Here is a 22,703-nt window from a genome sequence, read left to right as displayed (position 1 = left end):
TATTCGACATGAAACCGAAAATTCTGTGTGAAATATTCAAATTAAATAAATATTTTAATTCTAATGATCATGATGGACATAATTTCTACATTCTACCATTGGAAATAAAAAAAAGAAGTTATTTTCTGTAGCTGCTGTGAAGGACACACATCTGCTGGTTTGGGGTTAAAATCTGTTTTAAAATGGAACTAATTTAAAGCTGTTAGAATAATACAGCATCAAATATTTACACATGTGGATGGTTGTATAAACTTTATTTGCACACAGTGAACAAATCCTTTAATAAACAAAGACCCATCGGAGCTGCTGCTCCAGGATGCTTCCTTCTCCTCCAGGACCTCAGCACACCTCTGCAGGTAAAGGCAGAGTGATTACCGGTGTTTGTCCATGTATGATTGAAAAAAGTCTCAGATTTTAATATCAAAACATTAACGTGTTTTACTATACAACTTAAATATCTGTTTTCTAAACATTTGAATGATACAATTTATTGACAGAAACTCAAAATAACGATCAGTTATTTACTGTCTGTCAGCTGTAGTACCATCAGATGAACCCCAGACGGAGGTAAATTACATTGAGGTTTAAAGACCTGCAAAGGGTCGCAGGTAAGTGACGTCATGAGGTAAGTGACACTGGTGAGTGAGTGAGAGACGGCAGACTGAGACAAGGCGCTAAATAACAAATTCATTTATTCAATTCTGTACCATCGCCAATTCACTAACCCTGTAAAAACATTGTTTTTTCTAAAGAAGGAAAAAGGAACTTATTAAGAGATACTCTGGAGCACAGCGGGGAGGATTTGGCTAGCCTGACCAGTTACATAGATCAGTGCTACGAATTAATAGTTATGGGGAAGTCAAACAAAACTTCGACTCCGTCCACCTCTTCAGCGGTGAAGCGACAGCGCGATGAGGAATCACCTGGATCCATCTCTCCTCCGAGCAAAGACTCAACGGATGTATTAATATCAATAGATAACAAGCTCTCCAGCTTTGACGCCCGTCTGAGCTTGTTGGAGATTCTCCACCGAGAATTCCAGGCCGTCCGAGAATCGCTGGAGTTTAGCCAGAAGCAGGTGGAGGCGCTAGCGACAGAGAATGTCAACCTTAGGGAGTCGGTGAAATCCCTCACGGAGGGAGTGACCCGACTCACAGTAGAAAATAGAAAAATAAAAGAAACGGTAATAGACCTACAGGCCAGGAGTATGCGGGACAATCTGGTGTTTATGGGAATCCCAGAACAGACGGATGAGAACCCTGAAGCCACTGTAAGAAGCTTTATATCCACCAAACTTAAACTTCCTGCAGAAGTTACAAATGATATACAGTTTCACCGAGTCCATCGTCTGGGAGGAAAGAAGCCCGGAGCCCGAAGACCGCGGCCTATTGTTGCAAAGTTCGGGGATTTTAAGCAAAAGGAAAGAGTTAAACGCCAGGGCCGAGAACTAAGGGGAACCAACTTTGGAGTAAACGACCAGTTTCCAAAGGAAATTCTTGACCGGAGAAGAATCCTTTTCCCGATTAGACGAAAATTCATGACGGAAGGATCCCGAGCAGTCATTGCAATGGACAAATTATTTATTGACGGCCAGCTTTACCGGGACCCCAACATCACGCCGTGGCTCTTCTGATCCCAGGTGCTGTAAGTCAATCTCTCACAATGATCACTCTTAACTCGCCATTATAGATCACTGACAGTAGAACACACCGCTCGTCCTCACCACAGCCTCTACACCTAGATCGATGTATTTTTTTTTCTGTTTTGTTTTTCTCTTACACACAACCACTCTCACTTTTCACTCTCTTTCTATTTCACACCTTCACTGTTAATTGTAATCCAGCTCGTAATATCAGCAGCGCACGCAGCCGATCGAACACCGTCAGGACGCACAGCCGCACCATACATGATACATATAAATACTCGCGTTTTATGTATGAGAGAACACGCATTAAGGTACATATACGGATATTTAACACACGGATAAACACGCGCAGTCAGGCTGCACGCAAACACGCGCGAACACGCAGAGGGGCGCACAAAGACACACGCGTCAGTAACACGCATGAAGCATTAAACCGTTCACAATAACCATGTTAAAAATCGTCTGTTGGAATGTACATGGAGCCGGTTCCAGGGAGAAGAGGTTGAAGATCTTTAATAAATTACAGGAGCTGCAGGCTGACATTGTCTTACTACAAGAGACTCATCTAACAAACTCAACCATAGATCTTCTTCAAACAGCTCAGTTTCCTCATGTCTATTCAGCTTGTTACAATTCTAGGCAGAGAGGAGTAGCTACTCTTATTAATAAGAGACTAAATTTTGACATAGATAGCACAGTAGTGGATCCGGAAGGCAGATTTCTGATAACTTTATTATCTATTTGCAATATCAAATTATGTATTACCAATGTGTACGGTCCCAATGTAGATGATCCCTCCTTTTTCCACTCCCTGTTTGCTACACTCCAGAATTATTCAGATAACAGAATAGTGTTAGCTGGTGATTTTAATGTAGTCTTGACTGAACAAGATCGCTGCAGCACATCAGGCAGTCATCGAGTCTGGCAGTCGTCAGAAACTATCAAACAGCACATGAAGGATTTTGGTCTTTGCGATGCTTGGCGCTCTCACCATCCTAAACTAAGAGAATACACCTTCTTCTCTTCAGTTCACCACTCCTTCTCTAGAATGGATTATATTTTAAATAGTAACTCACTAATGGGCGACATTTCAGAGACTCAGATACATCCAATCAGCATCAGCGATCACGCACCAGTTTCATTCAGTCTGAGAATCAAAAATAATAAACCGATTGGTAAAAGCTGGAGATTTAACACCTCTTTATTGAAAGATCCTGAGTTTATTGATTATTTAAAAAAAGAATGGTCAATTTATATAGAAAAAAATGACATGCCTGAAACTTCAGCGTGTCTCCTTTGGGAAGCAGGAAAAGCAGTAATGCGAGGGAAAATAATTTCCTTCTCCTCACATAAGAAGAAGAAGGAAACAGCAAGAGTTTTAGAATTAGAACTCAGGATTAAATCATTGGAGGAGGCTTACCGCATTTCCCCTGAAGAGCACACAATGAATAATATAAGGAAAACTAAATTGCAACTTAAAGAAATTATAGATAAAAAAACACAATTTTTAGTGCAAAGACTTCGCTTGGAGAACTTTGAACATAGTAACAAATCTGGAAAGTTTTTAGCAAATCAACTAAAACAAACAAGGAGGAAAACAACAATCTCCTCTGTTAAAGATCAAGACGGAAACATCAGCCATGACCCAGACAAGATAAATGACACGTTTAGAAGCTTCTATAAAACATTATATGAATCACAGATTAATCCAACAGATGAACATATTGAACAATTTTTAAACAACATTAATCTACCAAAACTAAAAAATGAAAATAAAATAAATTTAGATGCACCTATTGCTGTAGATGAACTCCACGAAGCTCTCCAACATATGCCCAACAATAAAGCCCCGGGTCCAGATGGTTACTCAGCAGAATTTTACAAGGAATTCTGGACAACGCTAGCTCCTACATTTTATAATATGTTGTTAGAAATACAGGAAAAACAAAAAATACAGCAAAATATGAACTTAGCTAATATAACACTATTGCTAAAACCAGGCAAAGACCCCACACTTCCATGCAGTTACCGTCCCATATCTTTAATAAATGTAGACCTGAAAATAATTAGTAAAGCTCTTGCCAGAAGGATAGAAAAAATAACCCCTCTTATAATACATCCGGACCAGACAGGTTTTATAAAAGGTCGACATTCATCTACTAACATGCGTAGACTAATTAACCTCATAGATTACTCTACTTTACATAATCTAGAATCCACAATCATTTCTCTAGATGCAGAAAAAGCCTTCGACAGGGTAAACTGGAAGTTTCTATTTGCAACACTAGACAAATTTGGGTTTGGGCCTTCTTTCATAGAGTGGATTAAAATATTATATAATAACCCAAATGCATGTGTGAAAACCAACGATCAAACTTCTCCAAGCTTCGGCTTACAGAGAGGCACCAGACAGGGCTGCCCACTCTCCCCCTCACTTTTTGCCATTTTCATAGAGCCGTTAGCAGCTGCTATTAGACAAAATATAGAAATTAAAGGAATCCAGGGCAAAAATATAGACCATAAAATAAGTCTTTATGCAGATGATGTATTACTCTTCCTTCAGAACTCACAAACATCACTCTCTCAGACAATCACGGTTATTAATAAGTTCTCATCAATATCTGATTATTCTATTAACTGGGCTAAGACTACAGCCATGTCCATCAACTGTGACCTACAAAACATCCCTAATATCAAAATACAGACAGGAAACATTAGATATTTAGGTATAAATATTTCCCCCAGATTATCAGATTTAACAAAATTAAACTATGTTCAGCTACTAAAAACAATAGAAGATGATCTCTTACGGTGGAGGCGCTTACCCATCTCACTAATGGGGAGAGTTGCCACCATTAAGATGATGATCCTACCTAAAGTTAATTACTTATTTTCAATGATACCCACTAAACCCTCCACCAGTTGGTTTAAATCTCTGGACTCTTTCATATCCAAGTTTCTTTGGAAAAACAAGCCGTCACATATCAGTCTTAAAACCTTACAGCAGACTAAAGATAGAGGAGGACTGGACCTACCAAACTTTAATCACTACTTTATAGCTAACAGGCTGCAGTACATCTCCAAGTGGCTCAAACCCAGTTATCTGGATGAGCCGTGACTAGATGTGGAGCAGGCTTTGTGTGAGGACTTAGTCATCTCTGACCTGCCGTTCATCAGCTCAACCATTAAACCATATAAGTGCTTTAAAAGCCTTAACATCCGTTTTTCCTTAATGGCTTGGTGGGAATTCTGTAAGATAACCAGATCTTCCCTCTTTCCATGTAGACTTACACCCATCTGGAACAACCCTGACATCCTGCAGAACAAAAAGATGATAAACTTCACTCAATGGAAGACTAAAGGAATACAACAGTTAGGACAGATAATAGAAAATGGAAACTTGGTATCTTTCAGCACAATAATCTCACAGTATGGAATCATCAGTAATAAATTCTTAGAGTACCACCAACTAAAATCAGTTATATATAAGAAGTATACCCCTGTACAGTTAGACTTGCAGCTTCCTGTCAGAATAGCAGAATTCTTGAATCTTAATACTCCAAAATTATTATCAAAAATATATAGATTACTTGCAAAGCTAGAAGACAGGATATCTCTCCCAACTTCAAAATGGGAAGATGATTTATCTAATAACTTTGATCAGAAAAGATGGTCACAAATATGTTTAAACATGTTTAAAATGACTCAGAATTCAAATATACAACTAATACAATTCAAAATTCTCCATAGAACTCATTATACAGGACACAGGATGTTCAGGATGGGCCTTTCACCATCAGATATCTGCCCACACTGCTCTGAGAACACTTCTGATAGCTACATCCATGCGCTGTGGTCCTGCACACCTGTCCAAAGGTTCTGGATTAAGGTGTGAAGATCTCTCAAAATGGTTTAAAACCAGTTTTTCTGCAAACCCCACACTTTGCCTACTGGGCGACCTGGGTGACACCAACATAGGAATACACTCCATAAACTTGGTCCTCGCAGTCTTATGCATCGCAAAGAAAACTATTCTTGTGAACTGGAAAGATAAGAATAATTTGTCTATCCAGCAGTTTAGAAATCTCCTGTTAGATCACATCAGCATTGAGACAATGTCTGCCTCCTCCAGGAACCAATCAGATGACTTTCATTCCCTCTGGTCCCCTGTGACTGGCTACATCACTTAATGTAGGTGGAGGATTGCGGCTTCGCTGGGATGACGGTGGATGTGGGTGGGGGGTCCCTGGTGGCTTCGGGTCTCCGGTTGTCTCCTGGGTGGGGATCTCGGCTGCTCCACTGTTGGGTCGGCTGGGGGTTCCGATCTGGGCGGGCGGCATTGGGTGGGCCCCGGGGTGGGGCTGCCTCGTGGCGGTGGGGGGTGGCTGCCGGGGTGCCTGGGTCGGTGTCCTTCGGCCCCTGGCCGGGTGGCCGGTCGGGCCCGGGGTGGGCCGGGCTGGGGGCCCCGGGTGGGGGCCCCGGGCTCTGGGGCGTCGGGTCTCCCCCCGCTCCTGGGGGTGGGGGGTCTGCCGCTGCTGGGGGGGGGCTGGGCCCGTCCGGATGTGCCGTGCCGGGGGCTGGTTGGTCCGTGCCCTGGTGCTTGGTCGCAGCCCCAGAACCTGGGTGGGTGTGTGTGTGTATATAGGTGGGTGTGTGTGTGTGTGTCTGTAGGTATGCTTGTGTGTGGGTGGGTGTAGACGGATGTGTGTGCTGTACGTGTGTGTAGGTGTGTATGAAGGTCTGGGTGTGTGCGTCTATGTGTGTGTGTGTGAGGGGTGTGCGGGTGTATGTGTGGAGGTCTATGTGGGATGTATGTGTGTGTGTGTGAAGGTGTGTATATGTGAGTGTGTGCATGTGGAGGTCGATGTGTGTATGGAGGAGTGAAGGTGTGGGTGGAGGCGTGAGTATGTATGGAGGTGTTTGTGTGTATATGCAGGTATGTATGTGAGTGTGTGTGTAGTGGTGTATGTGTATGGAGGGGTATGAGAGTGTGTGTGTATATGGGCGTGTGTGTATGAAAGTTTCCGTGTGTGTATGGAGGCACCGGTGTGTGTGTTTATAGGTATGTGCCTGAGGTGTGTGTGTGGAGGTATGTGCACGTTTTGAGGTGTTTGTGTACAGAGATGTGTGAGAGGGTGTGTGAATGGCTGGAGGAAAAAAAAAAAAAAGTGTGTGTGTGTTTGCAGGGGTTAGGACGTGTCCTCTGGGGGGCGCCCTGGCCGGGTGTCGGGGCGTGGGCCTGGGGTTCCCTTCCTTCGCCTCGCCCCCCTCCCACTCAGAAAGAGGAAAGTGGCCCCTTGGGCTGGTGGCTGGCCCCTGGGGGGGTTCGTGGCGTGCCTGGGTTGGGTGGCTGCTCCGGGCCTGTGACGCCCTTCGGGGCCGGCGGAGGACGGGGGCGCCCTAAGCCGCTGGCGGGTCGTCTTCCAGGGGGGAGGTTTACTCCCCTCTGGACCTACATCTCCTGACCCCTCCCCTCCCCCCACTCTTCACTACATACACAGGTAGGGCTGTGGGAGGTGTGCTTGTTGCGCTGGGCGGGGCGGGGGGGGTCATCATAGTGGCCCCATTGCTTCGCCAAGCGGCAGCATGCCTCCCAGCTTTGAATTCCACTTAGTCACTGAGCACAAATAACATTTGCAACATACAAACACGTTTTGGGGGGCGGAACATGCGAGGTCAGGTGGGTGGGACTGCTCAGGTGGCCCCACCCCCTCCTCAATGCAGTTACTGCCCCCCCAATTTTAACTCTTTTTTTTTTTTTTAATTGCAAACAGCACATAATATATTCCCTCACTAGTGGGGGAGGGAAGGGGGGATGGGGTCTTTAAGCGCCCCTGTCTCCATGGATGGCCCGGGGGCGGGGCGGGGCGGGCCGGGTGGCCTGTCGCATTGGCCCGGGGCGTGGGCGGGCTGTCCCAGGGGATTCTGGCTGCTGGCCCTGGGGGGAAGGTGCTGTTTTGGGGGTGGGGAGTGGGGGGCTGGGGCGGGGTGGGGGGATGGGGGCCTGGCTCATGTCTCCTCGCCTCCTGGCTGAGGCTGTCCCCCCGGGACATAAGGTGGCGGGAGGATGATGGTGAAAGGATGGTGTTTGTGTGGGAGGAAGGTGTATGTGAGGGAGGATGGTGTATGGGTAGGAGAATGGTGTGAGGATGGGTAGTGGAAGGATAGTGTGTGTGTGTGGGAGGATGGGTATGTGTGGGAGGATGAATGGTGGAAGGATGATGTATGTGTGGAGGATGGGGTATGTGTGGGAGGATGGATGGTGGAAGGATGGTGTGTGTGTGGGAGGATGGATGGTGTATGAGAGGGAGGATGGTGTATGTGTAGGAGAATGGTTTATGTGTGGGAGGATGGGTAGTGGAAGGATAGTGTGTGTGTGTGTGGGAGGATGGGGTATGTGAAGGTGGATGTATGGTGTATGAGAGGGAGGATGGTGTATGTGTGGGAGAATGGTGTATGTGTGGGAGGATGGGTAGTGGAAGGATAATGTGTGTGTGTGTGTGGGAGAATGGGGTATGTGAAGGTGGATGTATGGTGTAGAAGAGGGAGGATGGTGTATGTGTGGGAGAATGGTGTATGTGTGGGAGGATGAATGGTGGAAGGATGATGTATGTGTGGGAGGATGGGGTATGTGTGGGAGAATGTATGGTGGAAGGATGGTGTGTCAGGGTTCCCGCGGGTCCTTAAAAGTATTAAAAAGCCTTAAATTTAAATCTGGAAATCAAGGTCTTAAAATGTCTTAAATTTGCATAAATTTTGTTGTAGGTATTAAATTATAAGCTGGTGCGCTCTAAGACTGACGGCAAAGCAAAGTTGCCACACCATGAAACATTATTAGTGTTGTGTCAATGAGATTTCATGATATAAATACGGCTTTACGGTACGTCGGCTACACACTCTGATGTCACGAGGGGATGCGTATAAAAAGAATGTCGGCGCGACACGTACGGTACGTTCAAAGATGGGGAAGTGCAAGTTTAATGTGAAGTGGATGGACGAGGAGGCCTTTCGAAGGTGGTTGATACCGACCGAAAACGACCATGAAGCAAAGTGCAAATTTTGCAGAAAGACTTTTTCGTTGGGGAACATGGGCTCAAAGCTGTTGAGTCGCACATGAAAGGAGGGAAACACCAGCGGTACGAAGCAGCAGCTAGTCATAGCGGGAACAGGCTAATCCCCGCATTGCTGGCAGCACCATCTAAAGACTCTCCAATTTCAGACGGCACCTCTCAGTCGGATATGGTAAAATTCATGTCACCGCCAGACACACAAAAGGCAGAGGTACTGCTGGGCACAATTCATTTAAATCCCAATGAGGACATACGTGACGTCTTTGCTGCTATGTTCCCTGATTCCCAGCCTGCAAATCATTCACGTGTGGTGAAAATAAAACGGCATATGTCGCCAAATATGGCATCGCTTCATTCATCAAGAAGGAGCTATCACGTAGGGTTTCTGAGAAGCCATATGTTGTCATGTTTGACGAAAGCATGAATAAAACGACAAAGAGCAAACAAATGGACCTTCATTTACGGTTCTGGACTACTGATGATGAGACTGGCACACACCATGTCATCTCCCGCTTCTATGGGTCGGAGTTCATGGGTCACTCCAGGGCCGAGGACATCATGGCTCATTTCAAGGTAAGTTATATATGTTTAATATATAAATAAAATCACACAAATGGAACAACCCAACTTAAACTTAGGTGGTCTTGGCATATGAATAAATAACTTTTTTAATTATTTGTATTTACAAATGTCCAGGAAGGTACAAAGGAGTTGGATCTGAACAACATGGTCTCACTGTCAATGGATGGGCCTTCTGTTAATTGGAAATTTGTTGAACTCTTACAAGAGGAACACCGAGAGCAGTGTGGTGGAGCCCAGCTACAAAATGACTGGGAGTTGTGGCCTTCATACTATGCACAACTCGTTCAAGAATGGCTTTGCGGTTGTGGCAAGTTGAGAAAGTCTTAAAAGCCCTGCACTACCTGTTTCATTGTGCACCTGCAAGGAGAGAAGACTTTGTATTAGTCACAAGTGCAATACATTTCCTCTGCCATTTTGTGGACATCGATGGCTGGAAAACCTGCCGGCAGTGGAGAGAGCCATTGAAATTTGGCAATATATCATCACCTATGTGGATCAGGTCAAAGCCAAGAAACTCCCCAATCCAAGGTCATCGTCATATGACACTATCGCAGAAGCCCGGATGGATCCCTTGATCCTGGCAAAGTTGCACTTCTTCATGAGTGTCTCAAGAAGTTTTCAGCCATTTCTCACCAATTACCAGACAGATGCCCCAATGATTCCATTTCTTGGCAGAGATTTGGAGGATCTAATCAGGGTAGGTTTAATGACTACTAAAAGTATATTAATAGTTCAATTATTAAAGCACGGTCATTTTAAGAGGAGTAAAAAGCTAAAGTAACTAAGTTGTTGGCATAATTACGTTTGTATGAAATATTGTGAACTGAATACTGTAATAAGTTCTCCAGTTTTAGTTACAATCATAATTATTGTGCTTGTGTTCAATTTTCAGAGCCTTCTCAGACGTTTCATAAAGCGAGATGTCCATGTTGATCTTTCTCCAGTAAAACTGGTCAAGCTTGATGTGACAGACCAAAACTTTGGGTCAGTCCAAAGCAACTGGACATTTGCTTGGGAGCCACAGCTGCCCTTAAGGTAATGCTTATCTTAGATTACTTTCACAATGTGCTTGTCAGCTTTAAATCACTTGAATCTTGAATTATTTATGGTGGAAAAGTTAAGAGTTCAGATTAATTGATTAGACATCAAGCAGCTGACATTAAATGGATATGTCAAGTGTCGTGTAGAGTAAGTCATAGGGAGTTTATTTGATATTTCAAGTGTGTTCAACTTTTGTCAGGGAATGTCAGGCAGTCAGAGTGGTGGAAGTGAGCGAGATGTTCTACTGTTCATGCGAGACAGCCAGACTGCTCTGTCCAAACTTTGTCAGAACCTTCTACTGAAGTGCCCTCTGAAGTACCCCACTGTCCGAAATATGATTTGCCTGGACCCCCAGAAAATGTACACTGAACCAGACATGTGCATGCAAAAATGCAAGGCCCTTATCATCAAGTTCGTGCAGGATAAGAAGTTGTCTGGAGGAGTGACAGCGGGTAACATCTGCAGACATATCAGAAATTATACCAATTAGCCTACTGTTTATCAAAAGGAGTCTATTTTAGATTTCAAGTCATACTAGCCTTTTTGCAGTAAATCTTTTTAGTTGTATTGTTAGAAATGTAGCCTAGTAAAGGTTATGTCTGTTGGCCTAATATATGTTCTCACTAAATAGTTAGAAATATGTCATGATTTTCCAGTGTAGGAAAAATAAATCTCTTCTGATTTTCATAAAGTGTTATTTTAACCAGGAAATATACTTGTCTTTATCTAAATTCAGGTGATAAGATTGCCGAACAATTTCAGAAGTTTCTCCTCAGTGAGGCCAGAGGAGAGGAGTTCATGGCTTTCAGTGCATTGGATGGAAAATCCCGAGTTGACAGCTTCCCTGCATAAGGCCATGAACGGATATGCAGAACTTTGGAGCTTTGTGGAAAAGCTGCTGCTCTTGTCCCATGGGCAAGCTACTGTGGAGCGTGGGTTCTCCATAAACAAGCAGGTGGAGATGTACAATATGAATGAAGACACTGTAGTCTCACAGAGACTTATCTGCGACTATGTGAGAACGTGTGGTGGAGTGGTCAAAGTGCCGTTAACTAAAGAACTGTTGAATGAGTGTTCATCCGCCCGCAACCAATACAGGATGTTCTGGATGATGAGAGGAAGAAAATGTTAGGTTCCTGTCTGTCTCCCCTGTGTATATGTGTTCTCAGATTATCCTAGTGTGTGCATCTGGCTCCCTCTGTCTGTCTTGTGCGTCATGTCTGTTTTCTACCTGGAGAAGTTCAGCAGCAGCAATCAATCCCACCTGGGCAGATCATCACACCAGGAACTCATCCACCAATCAACCTGTCCACAGTATTTAAACACCGGACCTTTCTGCATTCCTCGCTGGATCGTCCAGTTACCCATCTGGTATATCGTGGCCTTTCTTGCTTCTCTGCCTCAACAAGTTCATTGTCTAACGTAATTTTTGTATTAGACTCCTGGTGTCGGGATCCTGCCTGTCCTGTCTGGCCTGCAACCTCCTTGGACTGGTTTTCCTCATATAATCCACGTTCTCGTCCCTGGCTCCATACCAACCACCCGTCCGACTCTGCCAGCTTGCTTGCCAGTCCAGTCAGCAGCGAACCTCTGAGGATCTTGGATTTGGAAACGGATCATCCTGTTAATTTTCCTGGTCAACATTAAAACCCCTTTCTTAATTGATCACCGTCTGTCTCCTGGTTGCTCAGTGTCTGCACCGTGGGTCCAGAAACCCTTGCCTGTCGGCCTCACCGTAACAGAAAAGGGAAAAGACAAAACAGACAACAAGAGAAATAGAGATTGAAGGTGAGCTTGAAGAGCTATGCAAGAAAAGAAGAACAATCTCAACCGTGGTGTGAAACTCTACACAACGATGCAGACAGCTTTGCAGAGAAGGCTGAGAATGCAGCAGGAACCAAGATGGCGGAACTTATAAATAAATCCAATACCATGAGAAGAAGATGCAGGGAAAAGAGAGGGGAGTTAGTGGAGCTAGACTGTGAAATTGAGAAGAGAGTGGCAGAGCTACGCCACATGTCTTGAGGAGAAGGATGTCACAAATCAATGGACCTCTATTCACAGGTTCCTTAAGTCATGTGATGTTGTTTAAGACGTTTTGCAAATGTACCTACTGAGCCATAATGCGGTCCGCTTCATTTTGCTTAATACTAATCCAATTTATGTTTTGTTTCAGGTTTCCTGCATCACAAGGAAAATAAATGAAAATGACAACTGTGAGCTTTGTGTTTTAAATCTACATGGACCAAACCATGTTGAAAGGGTTGGCTATCAAACTGTCAATTTCTTTTTACAAAAAGCCTCTCGTGAATAGCCCTTTCGGATAGTTTTGCGTATGGCACAGAACTGATAATAAACGGGAAATTTAGTGTCTTTATTTCCATTGTAGGAGCCAATAAATTGAATATTCCGGATAAGTCGTTATAAAATTTTGAGGGATAAAATTTTATTTGGTGAGGTATTAAAAAGCCTTAAATTTTATTTTCAAAATGGTGCAAGAACCCTGTGTGTGTGTGTGGGAGGATGGATGGTGGAAGGATGGTGTGTGTGTGTGGGAGGAAAGAGTATGTGAGGGATGGATGGTGTATGCGTGGGAGGATGAATGATGAGTGGAAGGAGAGTGTGTTGTGTGTGTTTGTTTGTGTGTGTGTTGGTCTGGGGGGGGCAGGATTAGTTCTCGGGTGTGCGGCTGGGCACTGGGGTGTGGGGCTGGCCTCTGGCGGTGGCCGTCTGGGCGGGCCGGGTCCCCCCGGGTGGCGTGCTGGCCCTCGGCCTGTGGGGGTGGGGGGTGTCCCTGCGCTCCTGGGCCCGGGCCCTCTGCCCCGTCTGTCCCGGGGGGCGGCCGGTGCTCGGGGGGGTCGGGGACTGCTGGCCTCGGCCTGCCGGGGCTGGTGCCCTGTGTCCGCGGGGGGGCTCCTGCTGGGGTCTCCTGCTGCTGTCTTCCTGGGCGGGCGAGTGGTCGTCTCTGTGGACCGGTCGGGGTCTGTTGCCTACGGGGGGGCTGGTGGCCTGGGTCTCGGGACCGCTGGCCTGACTCTGGCCTATGTTCAGGTGAGGTGGCATCTGCATGATCACTCTGCATGGTCACTCCTTCCTGAACGTCTCCACTCCGTATATTCAGTATGTTGACACAGTCTCTGCGTCGCCGTGTAGCCGAGTCCTCCAGCACATCCACACAGGTTTCTCTGCGTGTGTTCTTGAATACAGCAGTTTCACTTATATCTATTATCATATTTTTTTTTTTCTTCAATATACCTTTTCTCTCTATTCTTATAATTATTCTTAAAATTTTATTATTATTTCTGTTATTATTATTATTATTATTATTATTATTATTATTATTATTATTATTATTATTATTATTATTATATATTATTATTATTATTATTATTATTGTGATTATTATTATTGTTACTATTATCAACTAGTTGTGTAATGACCTACTGGCTAGGATGATCTTAGCTATATATGTTGTAAGTAGTATGGATTACATGGTCTTTTGTATGATGTCTGAAGTCCCCACCTGCACTCCCCACACCCTTTCTGTCCCTCTCCCTCCCCTCCCTTTTCTCTCTCCCTTCTTTTTCTCTCTCTCTCTCTCTCTGTCCCCTCCGATCGAGTCCAGCATTAAGAGTTTGATTTAATAAAGTTTTTCATATCATCAAGAGGGACTTTATACATGTAGTATAAATCCCTGCTTGATAGAGTAAAATTGCCCGGCACCAGACAGCAGCCAGACAATCATTCTGTTTGCAACGATGCTGGACAAGACAGGTGAAAAAAATAAAAAATAAAAAAATAAAAAAATAAAGACCTGCAATGTTTAGTGTGTTATTGTTTAAATTGTTAATCTTGTAGTTTTTTATTTTTGTGAATTTAATTGATACTTTTTGGCTAAATAAAATGCTGCAGTTATTAATTTGTTAAATGTTCACTGTTTGAACATTATCTATGATGTAGGGCTGGGTGATGTGGTCTATTCCTGATAAACCAATATTTACTGGCTTCATCCTGATACACGATGTATATCTTGAGGTTTTTAAATCTCTTCTAAAAGACTTTGTACATGATGAATTCAGCATTATCATGAATAAAAGGACACCAGTAGGATTTCAGTAAACTCTGCAACATTTAACTTCATTGTGATTTTTCACTTTCAACAAACTTTTTATTCTGAACCAGGGACCTGCTCTCATAAACTTAATAAAAACCAGTGTTTCCCCAACCATCAGGGGGTCACCCCAACCCCCAACATTAACCCCCACCACCCCAAGAAGATCAAGTTTATTTCATTTTCTATAATTACTTAATTAATATCTTATATCTTTTTAAAATAATTATTTTATTTTAAAATATTTTCTTATTATTTATGTTAAGAACTATTTTGCACCAGACCACAATAGAAGTAATCTAAGGTTCCCTTTCCTCTAGAACAGGTTTATATTTTGTTCCTTTATTATAAATAATAAACAGCTTGATCTTGTTTAACTTATTCTCATGATGACATGTAATTATGTCGTGTCATGTCTCTATGTGCCGCGTGCACACAGGTGAGCTACATTCCCATCAGCAGCATCTGCAGTGATGTGGATTCTGCATCGGTCTGTGTGGTGAAAAAGGAAATTAAATGAAAGGAGAAGGTCCTGGTTGACCAGTAGATCTACATTCCTAGCTTCACCTATTTTTTACAAGCTGTGATGGGTAGTGACTGAAAGAACAAGATCGTGAATACAAGCGACCGAAATGAGTTTCCTCTGCAGGGTGCCCAGAGACAGGGTAAGAAGGTCGGTCAGTGTAGGGTCACTGCTCCTCTGCATCAAGAGGAGCCAGATGAGGTGGCTCAGGTATCTGGTTAAAATGCCTCCTTGACGCCTCCCTGGTGAGGTGTTCCAGACACGTCCCACAAGGTGAAGGCCGGGGGAAGGCCCAAAAATAACTGGGGGGACTACATGTCACAGCTGGCCTGGGAGCACTACGGGATCCACCCAGATGTGTTAAAAGAAAAGGCTGGGGAGAGGGAAATCTGGGCTTTCATGCTCAGACAACTATCTCCTCGACCCAACCCTCATTTAATGGCAAGAGGATGGATGGATGCCCGGGATGCCCAGCAACATATGTCAACCTTCTTGCTAAAGGACCAGCATGGTCACACCTGGGCAATAGAGGCAGACTTTAGGAAATACTGGTCTTTCCGAGAGAGATAGTGACAACTAGCCAAATATCTGGCTAGACATTGTCATGTGGTCTGTGGTGGAGAAAAGGGTGCTGCTCATAGAGGCTCTGTGATAGAGCTAATCATCCATTGGGCACAGAGTAGGGCAGCAGCTAATGAAAGGAAATCTCTAAAGAAATCTAAGCTGGCAGTGGAGTACCAAAAGACTGGCTGGAAATACAGGGTTTACCCTGTGGAGTTGCTGGAGAAACAACAGTCCAGTGGCTGCAAGGTGTGGGCATGGCAGGTTGAAGCTTGAGGAAAGCCACAAAGGCACTGGGAGAGGAAGCAGAGAAAGGAAGCTATTGATGCTTTGCTATGGAGAAGAGATGTCAGCACTCCCCACTGAAGGCAGCTGCAGGTGGTGGCCATGAGATGTCTCCAGTGTGTTACTGGAACCCCTGCCAGAAGATGCAGGCTACTGGTTTTAGGGGAGAAACATCCATGAATAGCAGATTGCACCTGATAACCCTGCAGCTGCCCTGATGGTACTGATGGAAATCTGACAGGCTTAAAGGGCAAAGCCGGAACCACCACATCTCCTGTACACATAACCATCTGGGACTCCGTCTGGTTTCCAGGAGAAGATCTCTGGATTTTATGCAAAGGTACTGGTGTTGTCACTTTTTCCAGGTAAAAAAAAAAAAATCCTGGGGATAAGCCATTGCCTTGGCAACCAGGAATATGGGTGAGAAACGTGATCTTGTATGAACCGATCAGACAGAAATGCTCACAACCAAGAAATAAAAGATCATTTTTCCAAGTGAATCTATATGTTGTTTTTATAGATGTGTGTACATTTATACATTCAGAGAAAAATGCCACTGTAATGGTTATAAAATGGTTGTTGATATAAAGCAAAAGAATATCATTTTGTAATACTGGTGTTGGAGAAAACCTTAAAAATGCACAAGTAATAAAGAACATGTACTTCTTCCCACAGTATTAAAGAAGGCAGGTACTAATTTCCCACTTTCCTAATTAATCAGGTACTGTTCCAAACATTTTCTTTATACCTTTCTCTTTAGGGTCTTCTCCTGCGTGTTCTTTGATGGATCAAAATATGACAGACTACTTCTCTCAGTTAACTACAATTGATATGAGAAATGTGCAAGTACAGAATTCTGGATTTGTATTATCTGTCCCCTGGACTTATACAATACGGAGTCTGTTTCCGTTACAGTCAGAACTCCCTCTAACTGATCCTGGAATCCTTTATATAGGTCTGATTATACACAGTTTTGCTGACTAATGGTGCAGTTGCAGAAGCCTGGTTGGCTGCAGTCACAGGTCAACCACATGCAGATCTCTACAGCCTTCCTTGTGACCCCCATCTGCTTGTGTCCTAAAAAACAGGAAGAAGAAGACAATACGCAGACAAGCAGGTTTCCTCTGGACTCTGGTTAACTTAGACATTACCTTTGAGTCTAACATTCCACATGTTGTTTTACCAGCAGACACAATTAATCAGCCCCCACATGTTCTTCTCACTCACCCCATATGAGGAGTCTCAGTGTTGCTTAAGCACACTGTTAGTAAGTATATGAGCTTAAAGATAAGAGATATTTAATATGATTAACAGAGTAAGAATATAAATGAAAATAAGTAGCACACTTAAGTAATTTTTGATGAGTATCGCAATAAATTTATTTACAGTACCAACATGTGATCCTCAGACCCATTGTGAGACCATATGCTGGTGTGGTTGACCCTGGGTTCCTCCTAATACAAGACAATGCTAGACCTTATGTGGCTGGAGTGTGTCAGCAGTTCCTACAAGACGAAGGCATTGATGCTATGGACTGACCCGCCCATTCCCCAGACCTGAATCCAGTTGAGCACATCTGGGACATCATGTCTGGCTCCACCCACCAACACCACATTGCACCACAGACTGTCCAGGAGTTGATGGATGCTTTAGTCCAGGTCTGGGAGGAGTTGCCTCAGGAGACCATCAGCCACCTCATCAGGAGCATGCCCAGGCGTTGTACGGAGGTCCTACAGGCACGTGGAGGCCACACACACTACCAAGCCTCATTTTGACTTGTTTTAAGGACATTACATGAAAGTTGGATCAGCCTGTAGTGTGTTTTTCCACTTTCATTTTGAGTGTGACTCTAAATCCAGACCTCCATTGGTTAATAAATTTGATTTCCATTAATAGTTTTTGTGTGATTTTGTTGTCAGCACATTCAACTATGTAAAGAACAAAGCGTTTAATAAGAATATTTCATTCATTCAGATCTAGGATGTTATTTTAGTGTTCCCTTTATTTTATTTTATTTCATTTATTTATTTGTTTATTTTGAGCAGTGTATCTCCGAGACAACCAGTCAAAGAAACTCAAAGAGAGACTCTCTGCTTTGGAGTAAAGCACAATAGTGAGTGAAACAACTAATAATAATAAGTCTTAAAGTACTACGATGGACAGTGTTTAGAGAATGAAGACATTATGACCAAACATCTCCATCTTTATCTGGTCTGGTCAAGAGACGTTGCTCCAGAGGTCTTGTGGTTTATTCAGATCCAGCTTTGCAAACCTAAAGTGTGCTGCCATGTTCTTCTTTAAGATGTTTTCTCTGCAATCCTTCCAAACAAGCCGTACTTGTTCAGTATTTTTCTAATTGGACTGTCATGAACTTTAACATTTAACTTGCTAACTGAGACCTGGAGAGTCTGAGATGTAGTTCTTGGATTTTTACAGTTTTTCTCATTATTGCACGGTCTGGCCTTGGGGTGAACTTGCTGGGAACTCCACTCATGGGAAGATTGAATGTTTTCAGCTGGTTAGGACAGCATGATGCAGAAACTCAACCAGCTGAGACCTCAACCTACCACCTCCACCCAATCAATAGATGCTGGTATGAACAGGTTGTGTTAACTGTACCCAACCACTCCCAGTACGAGATGTCATTAAGATGACTTTGTAAAACTGGTTTTGTTTGTTCCTTTTCAAGGGCAGGAAAAAAAACTGTTGAGGTTGAAACATCCTTGATGAACATATTTTAATTTTGTGTTAGGTTTAATCCTCACATTTATAAAAACATAATCCTAAAAATCTTCCAATCAATTCTTATAATAACCAAAAATGACCTGATATTTACAAGCTTTGTTTTCCATGTAGATTACAGATCAAACTGCCACCCGAGCAGGTGGAGGAAGCCTGAAATACAGACTCATACTGCTTCATTTCCTGGAATAAACAATCTCCTCCTTTCTCTCCAGCACAGAGTTCAGCTCTGACAGAGTATTTCCTGGTTCCTCCTCTTTCACTGATCTGACAGTTTAGGGATCGGTGTAATCTCTGTGCTGCAAACAGAGAGCTGACAAGTCAAACTACTGAAGATCAGTGTGTGAAAGTCAAAGAAGAGAAACTTGGGTTCGCCTTCCATGATTGTAAGAAGTGAATCTGATGAAACGCTGGTTCATGTCGATCTGTAAAATATAGCAGTGAAGAAATAAGATGGATTCAGAAAGAATCTCTTGTTCCATCTGTCTGGATCTAGTGAAGGATCCGGTGACTATTCCCTGTGGACACAGCTACTGTATGAACTGTATTAAAACCCACTGGGATGAAGAGGATCAGAAGGGAATCCACAGCTGTCCTCAGTGCAGGAAAACATTCATACCGAGGCCTGTCCTGGAGAAAAATATCCTGTTAGCAGAGTTAGTGGAGGAGCTGAAGAAGACTGGACTCCAAGCTGCTCCAGCTGATCACTGCTATGCTGGACCTGAAGATGTGGCCTGTGATGTCTGCACTGGGAGGAAGCTGAAAGCCATCAAGTCCTGTCTTGTCTGTCGAGCCTCTTACTGTGAGAAACATCTTCAACCTCATTATGAAGCTCCACCATTACAGAAACACAAGCTGGCGGAGCCCTCCAAGAATCTCCAGCAGCTCATCTGTTCTCGTCATGATGAGGTGATGAAGATTTTCTGTCGTACTGATCAGCAGAGTATCTGTTATCTCTGCTTAATGGATGAACATAAAGGTCATGAAACAGTCTCAGCTGCAGCAGAAAGAGCTGAGAAGCAGAAGGAGCTGGAGGTGAGTCGACAAGAAATCCAGCAGAGAATCCAGGACGGAGAGAAAGATGTGAAGCTGCTTCAACAGGAGGTGGAGGCCATCAATGGCTCCGCTGATAAAGCAGTGGAGGACAGTGAGAAGATCTTCACTGAGCTGATCCGTCTCATCCAGAAAAGAAGCTCTGATGTGAAGCAGCAGATCAGATCCCAGCAGGAAACTGAAGTGAGTCGAGTCAAAGAGCTTCAGGAGAAGCTGGAGCAGGAGATCACTGAGCTGAAGAGGAAAGACGGCGAGCTGGAGCAGCTCTCACACACAGAGGATCACAACCAGTTTCTACACAACTACCCCTCACTGTCAGCACTCAGTGAGTCTACACACTCATCCAGCATCAATATTCGTCCTCTCAGATACTTTGAGGATGTGACAGCAGCTGTGTCAGAGACCAGAGATAAACTACAGGACATCCTGACAGAGAAATGGACAAACATCTCACTGGCAGTCACTGATGTGGACGTTTTACTGTCTGAACCAGAACCAAAGAGCAGAGATGGATTCCTAAAATATTCAACAGAAATCACACTGGATCCAAACACAGCAAACACACATCTGTTGTTATCGGAGGGAAACAGAAAAGTAACAACAATGAATCAACAACAGTTTTATTCTAGTCATCCAGACAGATTCATTGATTTGCTTCAGGTCCTGAGCAGAGAGAGTCTGACTGGACGTTGTTACTGGGAAGTGGAGTGGAGAGGAAAGTTTGTCTATGTAGCAGTCGCCTACAAGAACATCAGCAGATCAGGAAAGTTAGATAAATGTGCTTTTGGACGGAACAACAAATCTTGGTCATTATATTGTAAAACAAACATTTACACATTTTATCACAACAAAGTCCAAACTCCAGTCTCAGGTCCTCCTTCCTCCAGAATAGGAGTGTATCTGGACCACAGAGCAGGTATTCTGTCTTCCTACAGCATCTGTGAAACCATGACTCTCCTCCACAGAGTCCAGACCACATTCACTCAGCCGCTCTATGCTGGACTCTGGTTAAGATTAGAAACAACTGCTGAGTTCATTAAATAGAGAAACTACTGCAGCTTCAGGCAGGTTGTGTTTAGACATGATGGATTTTTTTTGTTTCCTTTCATTTTCTTCAAAGAGCCGTAACATCTTAAATATTGTAAAGTTTATTGAATGTCTGAAACCCAACCTCAACAAACAGAAGCAACCTGCATATTAACTTTTAACACAAGAAACATGTAGAGTTGAAACGAAAACAGAATTAATCAAACTTTTAAAGTGTTCTAATGAACTTCACGTCAAACCCAAAAGTTTAAACAAAGAGTTAAAATAAAGAACTGGCCTCACTGCTCCAGTAGCTTCATTTACTATTTACTTTATTTAAAATTCATTCATTCATATTTTAATTCTAACAATCATGATGGACATGATTTCCTGCATTTTACCAGTGAAAATACAAAAAAATAAGTAAAAAACTGGTTGTTTTTCTGCAGCTGGGCTGGATTGTGATTAAAATGTGTTTTTAAAAGGAACAAACTTAAAGCTGTTAGAATAATGCAGCAGCAAATATTCACACATGTGGATGGTTGTACAAACTTTATTTTGCACACAGTGTACAAATCCTGTAATAAACAAGCTCCATCGGAGCTGCTGGCTCCAGGATTCTTCCTTCTCCTCCAGGACCTCAGCACACCTCTGCAGGTAAGACAGAGTGATTACCGGTGTTTGTTCCACCACCACATATGATTGAAATAAGTCTCAGCTTATTTGTAGTAAATCATGAAAGTGTCTTAATACACAGCTAAATAATCTAGGTTTTAAACTTTATTGAATCGACAGAATACTAACATGATCTGTCATTAGTCTGTCAGCTGTAGTACCAACAGATGAACACTAGATGGCAAGCAAAATACAATGTAGCACATAATGAGGTTTCAAACACCTGCAATGTTCAGTGTGTCATCGTTGAATTGGATTTTTTTGGAGAGACTTAAAAAGGCTCATTTTTGTCTCGTGCTGTTTGAAACCAGAGAGTTAGATACATCTTTAAAATCTTAATGGCCAATGTTGTCACAAAAAGTAAAAATGAGACCTGAACTAAGTTAAAACAGCTTTAAGATTGGGAGATAAAACTTCTTGAAGAACCATGAAAATGAAGTCAGTCTGTGTACATTCAAGCTTTTTGTTTTCTCATTTAAACCAAATCAAAAAAAGCTGAACTGATTTTCCTTCCTATTCCCAGAATTAAGACAAAAAACAGAAAAACCAAATTAAACCTGACCTGTTTTTATATTTTTTTCTGTCCAGTCCTGTTTAAAGACTTATTTTTATTCTCTTGCTTTTAAACCAGTTTTGGCATTTTGGCTGATTATTTCTTCATGCATGTGTTTTCATAGTCTTTTATTTTTTTATATTTTGTTTATTATTTATTGCCTCCAAAATGTTATTTATTTCTATTTTATGACTCTTAGTTTTACAGCACTTTGATCAAATATGTGGTTTTGAAATGTGCTTATGAAATAAAGTTGACTTGACATAACTGCCTAAAATTTTGTGAACATTGAAACGATTGTTTAGCTACAGACATCAGTTTTAAACAGTGCTGGGCGTTTTTCTGAACAGAATATTCTGAGAAGGTGTCTGAAAAAAGTGCAGTCAGAGCCTCTAATGTGGTAGTTCGAGTAACAAAACTATCCAACGTGTATCTAAAGTAAACGCTAAGTACATAATCTCATATATTTGTGATATATGTAGTGCATTCAGAAGCAAGTCCCACTTTCTGGAAGATCGAGTGCATCTAGACATCATGTGGATTCTTTGTGGTAAAAAGCTGCTTTTTATGTTGTATGAGCACCACTTTTATGCAGTCAGAGTTGATGAAATATGGACTTTACTGGAGCTTACAGGCAAATGACACTCAGTGGATGATATTTAATACGTTACAGTTTTGAAAGTGTGTTTAAAAATATAAATGTTGACCAAGATCAATAAAATTAAGAAAATCCAATGCTTGATGAATGTCTCAAAATATTATTTTTATTATTATTTTTATTCACATGTATATAGTTTATTCATTATAAAAAAAAAAAGGGGGGGGGGGGGGGGGGG

At 42.8% G+C, this 22,703-nt stretch overlaps 3 protein-coding genes across 4 annotated transcripts in view; 1 reads left to right on the top strand and 2 right to left on the bottom strand.

The window, feature by feature from the left end:
• LOC121639776 overlaps positions 1–22,703 on the bottom strand; it is a 565,698-nt gene that overhangs the window by 382,913 nt on the left and 160,082 nt on the right. The window lies entirely within an intron of this gene.
• LOC121639814 overlaps positions 1–22,703 on the bottom strand; it is an 882,884-nt gene that overhangs the window by 720,339 nt on the left and 139,842 nt on the right. The gene's annotated exons all lie outside the window — the stretch shown is intronic.
• Positions 18,742–20,769, top strand: LOC121639751 (tripartite motif-containing protein 16-like). Its single transcript, XM_041985218.1, has one exon. The coding sequence runs from the start codon at positions 19,014–19,016 to the stop codon at positions 20,655–20,657; it is 1,644 nt and encodes a 547-aa protein (XP_041841152.1). The 5' UTR covers positions 18,742–19,013; the 3' UTR covers positions 20,658–20,769.

Source organism: Melanotaenia boesemani, chromosome 5, assembly GCF_017639745.1.
Source record: "Melanotaenia boesemani isolate fMelBoe1 chromosome 5, fMelBoe1.pri, whole genome shotgun sequence".
Taxonomy (NCBI): Eukaryota; Metazoa; Chordata; class Actinopteri; order Atheriniformes; family Melanotaeniidae; genus Melanotaenia; species Melanotaenia boesemani.
Note: the sequence above shows the minus strand (reverse complement) of the source record. Positions and strands in the feature narration are given on the sequence as shown.